General features: G+C 30.5%; 1 protein-coding gene across 3 annotated transcripts; it reads left to right on the forward strand.

Moving 5' to 3' along the window:
- Nucleotides 1-88: 88 nt before the first annotated feature.
- Nucleotides 89-10471, forward strand: LOC134695384 (uncharacterized). 3 transcript variants are annotated; one of them, XM_063556614.1, is made up of 8 exons: nt 93-310; nt 833-1153; nt 3555-3581; nt 4597-4704; nt 7391-7459; nt 8380-8466; nt 8990-9064; nt 10299-10471. In XM_063556614.1, exons 1-8 carry the CDS (start codon nt 265-267, stop codon nt 10388-10390), a joined length of 825 nt encoding a protein of 274 aa, XP_063412684.1. In that variant the 5' UTR covers nt 93-264; the 3' UTR covers nt 10391-10471. The 3 variants fall into 3 exon arrangements, with proteins under 3 accessions (XP_063412687.1, XP_063412686.1, XP_063412684.1); XM_063556617.1 differs by lacking the exon at nt 8380-8466 and having other exon boundaries at nt 89-310; XM_063556616.1 differs by lacking the exon at nt 7391-7459 and having other exon boundaries at nt 90-310.
- The last annotated feature ends 1523 nt before the right edge of the window (nt 10472-11994 follow it).

Below are 11994 nucleotides of genomic sequence, written 5' to 3' on the forward strand. Positions count from 1 at the left end.
TAATGTTCACATATAATGTCTATGTTATTCGTGATCTATCTTTATACAATGAACAGTGTACTTCAAAATATTGTTATACCTGAGAAAACACACCTTTCTGGTATTTTACTAGAAAATCTACACAGTTTAGTATTCTGAATTTCTGTCGATTTTATGACACATAAGTATTCAACGTTTGCCAAACAGGTTGGAGAAGACATTTTGGATCTTGATTTAGTTGTGTAAAGTATTTTCGAGATAGAAGTTATTTTACCATTCATTAGGATGATGTTTCTATATATACTTGGCATATCAAGTTTATACATAAAAGGTACGTGTATTCTTTTTCTTTAAATTGGAATCATGCAAAGCATTTAAATCAGCATTTCCTTTATTTATATCGTTCATTCATTTGTGTAAATCATCCAAAGATTTGTTGATTCAGATAAACATTGATCTCTTCTAGGACCATATATGAAATGATAAGAAAATGCAATCATCGTAGAGTTTCCTATAAGCGTCCTAACGAAAAGTATACATGAAAAACTTTAGAACTGCTGTTGCAACTTTTTATTTTATCGAGCTTCAAGGTAAAGCGAACTAATTTTCATTTCTTTTAAATCAAGTGTATTCTATAAGAAGTATATTGTGTTTTGAAAGAAATTCATACTATTATTCCTATGACATATGATATTTACGAAATATAATCATATTTTGTAATACAAAGTTGAAATTCGTAAGTTTTATGTCAATTCAAAAGCAAATAAAATAAGTTCGGGTAATTTTTAAGTATTGTTTTATGCAAAGATCGGGACATAAGTTTATTCTCAGGTTTGCTTTTGCATTTTTTCAGCCATTCACTCCTGTAGTGTACATGTTTGTTTGACATGGGAAGCTACAAAAGAGAACATAACTTTCAAATGTAAAGTTACCCAGTTAAGATTTAAAGTTGACTTTTTTAATCCGAAGAACGAAGAACAAGGATACTGTACAAGCCCTCTACCAGAACCACGTTGTTATTCGTCACATAATATTATAACACAGGATCGACGAACAAACACAACTGTCCTTGTTATAGAAAGGCATGTAGACAACAAGCTCAATGGACCTTGGAAATGTAATCATGGCACAAACATCGAGGCAGCAATTGTTAATTTAACAGTCTTACAACAAGGTAATATTCCATTAATTGTTCGATTAGTACAAAGGCATGATACTATAATGCTTTTAATAAACTTAAAATAATTGTTTGTCACCAACTATTCCAAATTAGACATGCAATTGGAAAAGGGTATAAGGCCAGATAACAAATAGCCAAACAAAAAATATATGATTTTAAAATATCACAGATTGTGGAATGAATCTGTATGTTATTCCCATTTTTCAGTTGTTTTTTTTCCATTATATTCCAATTTATATTTTCCGTGTTTTTTCCAAATCAACTAGTTGTCGTGGAAGTATTGCTATTTAGGCATGGGGTATTTTATGTACTTGTTTACGAAAATTGATATAAGTTAAAACATTGTAAAAGGTACCAGAGAAATAAACTAATACGCCAATCGCGTGTCATCTTTATAAGACTCATCAGTGACGCTAATTTAAAAATGATTATAAAGCCAAACATGAAAAAAGATGAAGAGTATAGAGGACCCAAAATTCAAAAAAGTGGTGTCATACAACTAGGGTAATCTATGTCTGGGATCAGCAAATCCTTAGTTTTCCGAAATATTCAAAGTTTTGTAAACAGGAAAGTTATAAAAATGACCATATAATTGATATTAATGTCAACACCTAAGAGCTGACTACTTTGAAAAGCACTGAGGACCCAAAATTCGAAAATAAAGTTTTGCCAAAAAAAACTAAGGTAACCTATGCCTGGGATAAGAAAATCCTTAGTTTTTTGAAATATTCAAAGTTTGTTAACAGGAAATTTATAGAATGACCATACAATTGATCGATATCCATGTCAACATCGATGTGCTGACTACTGGGCTGGTGATACACTCGGGGACGAAACGTCCATCAGCAGTTGCATCGATCCAGTGGAGTTAAAAATTATCAAATGTACCAGAATTATAATTTACTACGCCAAAAGCGCGGTTCGTCAACATAAGACTCATCGTTTTCAAAATAAGAATGCATCGTTTGAAGTCCCTACTTGTTTGTATGACAAAATTATCAGGATTATAATATATAAACCCAAAATATCAATGTCCTTTATGTTTTCCTTGGAATTGGCTGATGGCTGAATGAACAGAAAAGAACCTTCTTAAAACATATTTGTTATGAAACATACCATCTCAGTATTTCATCTTTAATAGTATAATACATTGCATTTGCTACTCTTTCTTCGATGACTATGTTGTATCTTAACATATAACCTTTTCTGATTGAATGTTTGGTTATGTTTTTTGTTTTTGTTTTTGTTTTTGTTTTAAATTGGTGACATATAATATGTCTAATAGTTATTTTGTGAAGTAGCTGTGGTTCGTCTAATCTAACCACTAAGATCTAAACCATGACAAGATAAAATAGAAAATTCTTATAAATTAAATTTCATTCGAAATTATTAACTTTTTTATTTATATTTATGATCGTTTGTGATTGTATGTTGTAATTATTGAGCTCTTGTTTCACAGGTAAATTTGTCCGAGTGATTTTGAATGAAGCATGTTGTATTGTATTGTAAATGCATTGAGGTTTTTATCACTAAGACGTGACATCTAAAATTCCGCTTTTTAAGAAATCAATTTGTCCCTACTGTCTTCTACAGTTAAACCAAATCCATTGTACCAAACGATATTGAATTATAAACAACCATTGCTTAATCTTGATTCAGGAAAATACCAGAAAAAACTTTTTGACATGAAGCTTTTGCGATTCTCCATATGTTTACAAACACTCAACAAAATATTTTAACATTTACGGGATATTCCCCTTTCCCGTTTTAAGACGCCACAACACATCAATTGGAAACAAAACTGTTTAAATGATATTAGATTTCCATGTGGATAATCACCCAGAAAATGTGGAGAAACCCACGAACTTAAATAACTTCAAAATTGAGTCTGCATAAATTTAGGGTGCCAGTATGTCCTCCTTTTGATCAATATATTGATACGTAACACAATTTCAGTACTTTTGATAACTCAGACTGACTCCTTAAAAAATAATATTTAACAACATCAACCCCAACAAGAGAGCATATTTGGAATTTGTGTTGTCAATCTATATAGCCACATAGCAAATAAACATATGTTAAGCCAGGATAAATGTATAATACAAATAACAGCAATATTGATAAACAATAACTAAAACCACTTATCCGCATAAATGCAGAGAACTAGCATGTTTTCTTTTTATGATTCCAGATAATTAACAGTTTTCAGAACTCGCATTTAAAATTAAGAGAAGATGTAACTGAGCAACCGATTAGACGTACATCAAACAAGTCACTTATCAAATGAAAGCACATCAAAAATAAATTTTTTTTCATTTTGTAATAGAAAAAGGACAAGAAAATAGAATAGCATTTCAATATTAAGGTTATTATATTGATATACACTTTTTTTTAGAAACTTTCAAGATAATATTTAAGAACGGTAAGCATCTTTAATTGTATATTCTTTACAAATATTGCACCATTTAAAACATTACCAGTTGTAAAATGACTATATGAATTTATAAACATGTCCATTTAACGAATGTGTCGGAGTCGTCCTTTCATTGAAATAAAAAAAAATATATTTCATTTGAGATGTTTCAATATTTGTTACGACAGAACTAACTATCGCGTCTCTAGGAGGTATTCCATTGTTATCTTCTTTTCAAGCTATCATTTGTTTGCAATATTAGCAACTCTGTTCTGATTTACACCTTATTGAGTACGACTTTGAACAGTATTTATACATTTCTTACGTAAAGTTATACGCCAACGGAATTATTATACTTCAGCTGTGTCCGATAGAAATGGACCTGATGCAAATGAATTAAAGTACATCTGTATTCGTATTTCGGGTGGGGAAAATAATATATTCCAAGTCTATTACTGATTGAGAATTGGGGTGATATACATGATATAAGGACTCTATACAAAACATACCAACAATCAACTCTTATTTTGTATCTTAATGTTCCAAAATCAATTAAAGTCTTATCAATGTATATGTATTAGTGAATTACATAAGGTCGATTTTCATTTGATACAGCTCACTTCATATATACATGAACCTATAACTGTTTTTAAGCTTTTGTAATTTTTGCCCTTATTTCTCTTTCATTTTGCTCTCAATTTTGCTTTTTTATATTTCTTGATTTCGAGCGTCAATGATGCGTCATTTGAAGACAGATCGTGCGTTTGGCGTGCACAATTTTAAACATGGTATCTATAGTGAGTCAGTTTAACACATAAGCTAAAGAACAAAACAATCAGCAATCAGTTCTATTAAACAAACACTAGACTTTAAAATAAATATATGCCTAAATAATTCAAGAAAACAGCTGTTGAAATTATTCTTTAAAAATAGTTATATCAGACTGTTTATGACAGTTATGCATTTAATTGTATAAATCAAGAATTTGTTTCTTGATATTATTTTTTGGTTCATATATCCAAAGATATTTGTGGTGAGCAACATATGGCATGGACTTTGTTCGGCGCTTTGATAGGCTTAGTGATAGTATTAATTTTGTGGATAGTTTCCAAAACACGTCAATGGTATCTTGGTAAGTATTGCAAATTGTCCTCTTGATATCTCTTTATTAGATATATACAGCATACCTGCCATTATCTGAATATTGGTATTTAGTAAAAGAAGAGGGACGAAAGATACCAAAGGGACAGTCAAACTCGTAAATCTAAAACAAACTGACAACGCCATGGCTAAAAATGAAAAAGACAAACAGAAAAACAATAGTCCACAAGACACAACATAGAAAACTAAAGAATAAACAACACGAACCCCACCAAAAACTAGGGGTGATCTCAGGTGCTCCGGAAGGGTAAGCAGATCCTGCTCCACATGCGGCACCCGTCGTGTTGCTTATGTGATTACAAATCCGATGAATAGTCTAAATCGGTAGGTCAAATTCATGAAAGGGAAGGGGATTGTAGTTACGACGTAAGGAACATATCCGATATCATTTGTGAAAGGGTTATTCCATAACGGTCAACCAACTCGTGATGGCGTCCGTAAAATTTACGAAGGGATGATTTCAACTTCACCGTTTGGAACTCTTATTTTAATAGCTTCCTTGTGAGCAGTAACCCATTTATCAAGAAAATCATGATAGGAAACGCAAGCACGGGAATATCGTATCAATTGGGAGATATATACCCCGTATGCAGGTGCTCCTGGAATGTTGCTACTTAGAAATGGAAAGTTCACAATTGAAAAGCTGAAATCATCTCTTTTGTCGTGAAGTTTTGTCTTCAACCGACCCTCATTGTCAATTTCTAGATGTAAGACAAGATATGAAGCCGACTTAACTGTATCTGTAGTATCCTTTATCTCCTATTCGATGGGATCCACATAGTCACCAAATTTTGAATTGTTTAGTGAAAGAACGTCATTTATATAGCGGAAAGTAGAGTTAAAGGATATTGCTAACTTTTTTATATTTCTTCCTAAGAAGTTCCTGCATGAAGTTAGCCTCATAATAATAAAGAAACAAGTCAGCAAAATAGAGGGGCACAGTTTGTTCCCATTGGGATGCCGACAGTCTGTTGAAAAAACACGTCCTCCGAACGTAACACATATGTTGTCAATCAAGAAATCAAGCATCTTGATAATATCGGTTTCAGAGAATTTTTTGTTTGAATCAGAGTGATTCTTTACAAAGTAGGATTTATCCCTCCCTAAGTCAAGATACTTGTATCTACGTTGGCCATACTTTTTTATGAAGCAAAGTAATAATAACTCTTTTAATTTGTCTTTTAGTTTTTAATGAGGAATACTTGTGTATTGAGTAGCAAAGTCAAATGTTTTAATACTGTTAAAAGATGAAAGAGAGTTAGATTGTATGTACTCTAAGAGATCTTTGGAATTTTTAAGTATCCACATCTGATTGACGCCACCTCTGGAATAAGCAGTTTCACAATAACTTTGAAATTAGCTGCGTCATTTGAAGACAGTAAACTAATTACCGGAATTGTGAAACATATTAAAATTCAAACATGTATATAATGTTAACAATGTCATAATGTTTAGGCTTTAAATAAATATCCATTTGGCTAAGTTTATGCAAGCATACAATATGTAGTGTGTCTAATACTGTTTCATGTTTATAATGTATACCAACAATATTATATAAATGTGTAAACATTTTAATTATGAGCTATACAATGCATTTTTCCGAGTAGGTCTAAAAAAAAATCAAAAAATTTTATTTCACTATGGATTAGCATTCATTAGCTTTCCATATCCTATTAATTAACAACTGTGGGTTATATTCTTAATTTGAATGTTCATTGAAGGTGGATAACAAATTATGTGTTATTTAATTTTTTTATGTTTCATTTGTATATATGCATGAAAATATATATGAACATTTTTTGTACTATGTTAAATTCCAAAAAGTCTAAACTGTCTACCTTGAACAGTGTGATAATTTCATCATTTTGACATCTATATGGTAATTTTTGATATACGTCAAGTGCAATAATGACTCAAACTTATCAATTGTTTTGTTTTTACAGGTTTTAATTTTAGTTTGAGTTGAGATGCTTTTAGTTGTGTAGCTAATTATTTTGTTTAGATTAATATCAGTCATCATAATATGATTATTATACAACGTTGTATTGGTATCTTATCATATTGTACATAAGCATGATAATGGAAGACCAATTCTGAAAGACTACTATTATTTTTCATTCGTTTGATGTGTTTGAGCTTGTTTGAGTTCGGAACACATCCAATATTATATGGACAACAGTGTATGAGCAAAACAAAAATTAGGCTCCGTTTTGAAGACCGTACTCTGACCTATAATGGTTTACATTTATTAAATTTGAAAAAAATGGAGAGTTGTCTCATTAACACTTATATCACATCTTCATAAATTTATTAAACGTAAACTTGACAAAACTGGTGTTCAGCAGTCAACAATACACTTAACATTCTAAATCTTTATTAATATATAAAGGAAAAACTATTTAAACAAAGAAAAACTAATTGGCATATACACATCTAATATTAAGGCAAAGTAAATACGCTAACATTAGTGAAATAAATGTATTACAGATATTAATGTTCCTTTCAGATGAACCATTCTGATCCTTATCTTGGGCGTTCTTGCCAAATAAATATTAAACATTTATGTCTTTTATAAAAAATTGTCCAGAATAAACTCATCAAAGATAAGAGCCAGGATTAAAATTTTACAGAAAAGACATTTATTTCATTTTTTTTAGATGCAGTAGATTATGTTATATACAATTGGTGTAGAAAGTGTTGTATTTGTAGAAAAAATTGCTTCCATGGTAATTTATACTTAAGTTTTTTTCTACAACCATGCAAAGGTGAAAACGTTTACTGATAACTAACTAATTTACCAGTGTTTACATTGAATAATCCTACTGAAAATGTGTTACTTAAAAATATTATTAATCACTGGCAATGTTATACTATACTCAGTAGTGTCGTGGCCTTGAACAAATGTTTTCATTGGTAAGAATAGTTTTACTTTTTGGGAATTCTGGTGTCGACGTACGCAATGATTTTTTAAGCTGAGATGCAATAAATAAGAATGAACAAATGATAAAAACGTTCAAAGAAGTTGATATAGATACAATAAATATAAATGTTCACATCCATAACATCACTGCGTTTTTCTTCGCTTTTTGTAATATTGACTAAAACATGTCAATACACATAGACACTATTAATGACGGAACACCTCAATGACATACACATGAAAAATTGTGTAACAGAAACGAAAAGAGAAGAAAAAAAGAAGGTAACTCAATGTAACTAAATATTTGTAAATACAAAGGCAAATAACAAAAATACAGAACTACATTTTATCATTTTGAGTGTTAGAGGTTTGAGTGTCAATTGGAGTTCGGTTTAACTATTATTTGTCTTTTTATTTGGAAAAGTTTATCCAGTTCCGTTTGATTACCTTTTATGGTTTGACCTTTCAACAACAACATTTTTCACAAAAATATTATTGCTGTGTTTTGTTAGTAATATGTTCTATGTGAGTAGATTACTGGGAAAAGATTGCATTGATATTTATAATACTTTATTCATTAAAGTCGTATACAAGTTCAGTAATGTGACAGTTTTTTTCTTTAATTCGTTTGATTTTCCCATTTGATAAGAAATCGTTTTTTTCAATTTTCTTTGGAGAAATTATTCAGCTACATAAGATTACCTTTTTGATCTTTTTTCGCTTCAGCAACGAGATTTATCATTTGTATTCTATTGATGTGTTTAACTATTAGTATTGCCTATGCTAGTGGATTACTGGAAAACAAGTGCAAAGGTAAGCTCACATAAAAAGATGAAATATAATTGTCAAATAAACAAACATTTGTATATGTTCAGTTTTTAGTAGTTGATATGGGTAGAAAATAACGAGAGACGAAAGCTACCAAAATAATATGCAAACTCATAAATTGAAGTATTGATGTAATTGGCCAAATAAGTGTTTGTAATATAATTTTACTTTTAAATTTGTCAGTTTGACACCTACATTTGAAGGACCTGTACCGAATATCGACATAATGTTTATTCGATTTCAATTAACCAATTATAATGGTATAGTATTACAGATATAACAAATAAAAATACTCTAAGATGATATCTCGTGTGTACGAATCATATACATGTATAACCAGATGTCCTTTTGACTCGCACATTAAGCATCCCTCAATGATTCCAATATGTTTTACTAAAATGTCTAACTCATTTACCAGCCTTTAAGATATACGAAAGGTTAATGATTTTCATTTTTGTCTAATTTTCGAGTCTGACTATGACATGTATATTTATGATATCTATTTCAGATAAAGAGTTATTTATAATCTTTGGTGTTTGTATGGTCCTAATGTCTGTAATATGTCTGTCTTTTCCACAAACAGGTTGGTATTCGATATGTATTTTTTAACTACTGGTTGTCATCATTCGTTTTCTAAGGCATGTTTTTATTTTAGTTTCAATTTTTCATTCTCATAATGTCATGAATGTGTCCAACTTATAACGCCAATACCAGTCGAGATTGGTTGAGCTGAAAACTACCGAAATAAACAATATACATTTTCAAAGTTGAAATGCAGAATTATGCAAATGATACTTGTTTTGTTTAGAGACTGGCATAAGTCATGCTTGCGGATGTTATGGTATTACAAAAGTGAAAAAGAGAACTTATAAAGAACTTTTTCATTTATTAGTCGAACACAAATTTGGCTAATCATGGCATATAGACTAAACTGACAGGATTTAAATTTTGTATTTTCACCAACACGCGTTTCAAACACTATTTGATTATTAATTCAATTATGATAAAACAGTTGGCAACAAAGAACGATTCCTCCAGAATTCGGATGAAGAAAAATTACACAACAACGTTTATTTCAAATAAAAATACATTTGCAAAAACAAGCTTTATTTAACGAAAGTAATTCATTGATTTTACCCTTTGATGCTGACATTCCTTGTTATTTTATTATTCCCAGTTGATGTTAATGTGATAACAAAGATTGGTATGGCCAAACCTGCTACTTAATTTATATGTTACACTACATCAAATATAATTCGATAATTACTCTTTCACTGTTGATCCTGCGATAGTTCTTCCAGTGTACCCTAGTTTTTGCTCTGTACCGTACGTTATAGGTACTGGGTTTGATACTTTATAATTAGATATTAGAAGATGTAGTATGCGTGTTAATGATACAACTCTCCATCAAAATAAATATTTGTAAGAATAAATAAGTATAAGTCCAAGGACGGCCTTCAATACGGAGCTTTGGCTTATACCGGGCAACAAGCTGTTAAGGGTCCTTAACATTACTAGTGTTAAATCAATGAAACAGAAAAAAACAAGGTTTCATATGTAATTCTGGTTCCGCTGATAGGTTGTTTTCTTATTGTCACTCCGGTTCTATAAAAATAAGATGCAATTCACTTCCAAACATTTGTTGATACAAATTGAGATCATTAATAATTCGTTCTAATAATTTTCCAATGCATAGAATAAATTTACTCAGTCAAGATTGCTCAGCATAAAAAAAAGAAAATTGAGTATATGTGAGAATCCTTTGAATATGTGAGGATAATTTCAGACAAAGTAGATACTTGTAATTTATTTTGTAGTTTCTAAAGAAAAAGAATATTGGAACAAAAGAACAAAGAAGGAACAAGATCAAGCAAAGGCGAAATTAGAAGAGGCGCTGATAAAAAAATAAAATAAAATAAAGTATAACACAAAGAGAATAACAAGATGTATGAACAAATATATTTCAATATACAAAAATATATAAATCAAAATAAACCAATTAACACTTATCTGGTACTTTAATACAATGCCAAGGCACATTCCGCGCAAAAAACACATGTTTCCTTACCATGCTTACCCTTGCAATAATTACATGATGAGCCAGAACAGATTTCGGATAACAGATAGTATAAGTTGGATTAAACTAAGCCGCTAGCAATTTAAAAACATTTCAAAAACCAAAGTATTGTTTTCAAAACAATGATTAATATGCTTGATGCAAAAAGAAAAAAATGCCAACTTACAAGCACAAACAACAAAATCACAAAAATACTAAACTCCGTGGAAAATCCAAAAAGCAAATTCCCTTATCAAATGCCAAAATCAAAAGCTCAAAGAAATTGAACGAGTTGATAACAACTGTCATATTTCTGACAAAATATTTTATATAAATGTTAAAATACATGTAACAACCCTTAAAAAATACAAATGACCACAGGTGATACTGAAATATAAGATGTTGTTGTATATATCTTCAGGATGTTGATTTTGGCTGATTTTCACTTCTTATCAAAAACCGTATCAGATATCAACAACTTTTTTTTTGTAAGTTGCGAAATGTCGTAACAGCGGTATTTTTGTTTTAAGATCGTGATATTTGACGTGAGTTTTCATCCCTTTAAGCTCATTAATAACATATTATTCAGACCAACCTTTTTTTATTTGAGGTCCTCAGTTAATCGTTTAAGCGAACTTGTGGAATAGATTTCAACCATAGAAGTGATTCGCATTTAAGTGACTCAACCCGAAATTACATAGATAAGTAAAATTAAAATTTTAAGCCGACATCCATTATCAGTGAACTTTCAGATGCTGTATCGTTCCATAATTAATAATAACTGACCGTGACCATAATAATGTCCAACGTTGCACAGGAAAATTTCTTTGATTTAATATAATATTCTGAACAAGAAGAAATGAGAGAGATATAAACCTTCGTTAATGTTTTTGCCTTGATTGCATTATTGAATGTACTTATGTTTTGAACTAATATGGTTTTGAAATATTAAATCAAAATCGTCCTACCGGAAAAGAAAAGGGTAAGGTTACATATTCACAAATGTGGTTAATTTTTCGGAGTTAGTAATATTTATTTTTTCCGTGAATAAGCAAAACCTAAACATTTTTTTGTGGAGTGGCTCGTCAGGTAAACAATATCCTTTTTACACATTATGTTGTATAGATATTTAAGTATTTGAATACAAAGTTGCATACATTAAACGGTCCTCTTCAGCACACATGGTTAGGCGCTGTCACTTTTTAAAAAAAGAAGCATATCAATTATCACAACACATACATGTCTTGCTTCGCTCACCTGTTGAGTTCATTTAGATAAGTGTGATATTGACCCGGATTGGTTAAAGGCAGATAAGGTTTTAGGTGGTTTCGTGCGTCTCAGTCTATAGTTGTCTAGAATGTGTTTTGTAAACTGATGTTTGTGTTTTTGGTCGGTTTTAGATTTGTGCCATGTCATTGTGTGGGTGTTTGTTTTTGAAAGGTCTTTCTCGTTTGCTT

Source organism: Mytilus trossulus, chromosome 13 (assembly GCF_036588685.1).
Source record: "Mytilus trossulus isolate FHL-02 chromosome 13, PNRI_Mtr1.1.1.hap1, whole genome shotgun sequence".
In the NCBI taxonomy this organism is placed as follows: domain Eukaryota; kingdom Metazoa; phylum Mollusca; class Bivalvia; order Mytilida; family Mytilidae; genus Mytilus; species Mytilus trossulus.

What these genes read in the sequence shown, in the direction of transcription:
- LOC134695384 (XM_063556614.1), top strand. Translation starts at nt 265, where the DNA reads ATGATGTTTCTATATATACTTGGCATATCAAGTTTATACATAAAAG. An exon ending in TTTAACAGTCTTACAACAAG is followed by an intron (nt 1,154 to 3,554) that starts GTAATATTCCAT and finishes ACTTTTTTTTAG; the next exon opens with AAACTTTCAAGATAATATTT. An exon ending in TCTGTCTTTTCCACAAACAG is followed by an intron (nt 9,065 to 10,298) that starts GTTGGTATTCGA and finishes TTTATTTTGTAG; the next exon opens with TTTCTAAAGAAAAAGAATAT.